Source organism: Sphaeroforma arctica (genome assembly GCF_001186125.1).
Source record: "Sphaeroforma arctica JP610 unplaced genomic scaffold supercont1.15501, whole genome shotgun sequence".
In the NCBI taxonomy this organism is placed as follows: domain Eukaryota; class Ichthyosporea; order Ichthyophonida; genus Sphaeroforma; species Sphaeroforma arctica.
This window is the reverse complement of record NW_014025057.1, coordinates 1-508: the sequence shown is the minus strand read 5'-3', so window position 1 is coordinate 508 and position 508 is coordinate 1. Positions and strand designations below refer to the sequence as shown.

The window sequence follows — 508 nt, the reverse complement described above, 5'->3', positions numbered from 1 at the left end:
TACATATATATATATATGTATGTGTGTGTGTGTGTGTGTGTGTATGTATGTGTACAATAGCATGATCGAATATGTCCGAACCGTTATCGCCAGGTATCCCTACCGAAGTTTAACGGAAGGCTCAATTCCATCCTCGAGCGGGGGATCGTACGTGTTAGACCACGGTGATCGGAACGAATCACCGTCACTGTTGTAGTCACACAAGATGTATTGCCTGTTATGTTCTTTATCAAGACCCGTCTTCAATGGCCTATCTACCTGCGATAGCAAATCATCTGCCAGATCGGGAACCAAATCCACTAACCCGGCCAAGTTATTCTCAATATTCTGTATTCAACAGTAGCGTGAAAGATTTGTAAATACTTCAAGCACTTCCGGCCAAGATGGTTGTTCCGCAATATTTCGTCGAGAAACTTTAATCTCATCGCGACAAGACAAGTCCGAGCTTCTTTACATGCCGATAGGTCGGGGACAATCGTAAAAGACTTTCATAATCTTCATATATATA

The 508-nt window shown here is 42.5% G+C and overlaps 1 protein-coding gene across 1 annotated transcript; it reads right to left on the bottom strand.

The window, feature by feature from the left end:
• Positions 1-99: 99 nt before the first annotated feature.
• On the bottom strand, positions 100-327 carry SARC_18304 (hypothetical protein; the record flags this gene model as incomplete). The annotated part of the gene is made up of 1 exon (XM_014287616.1): positions 100-327. A coding segment is annotated over one exon (228 nt), but the record flags the coding sequence as incomplete, so codon positions are not given.
• Between the last annotated feature and the right edge of the window lie 181 nt (positions 328-508).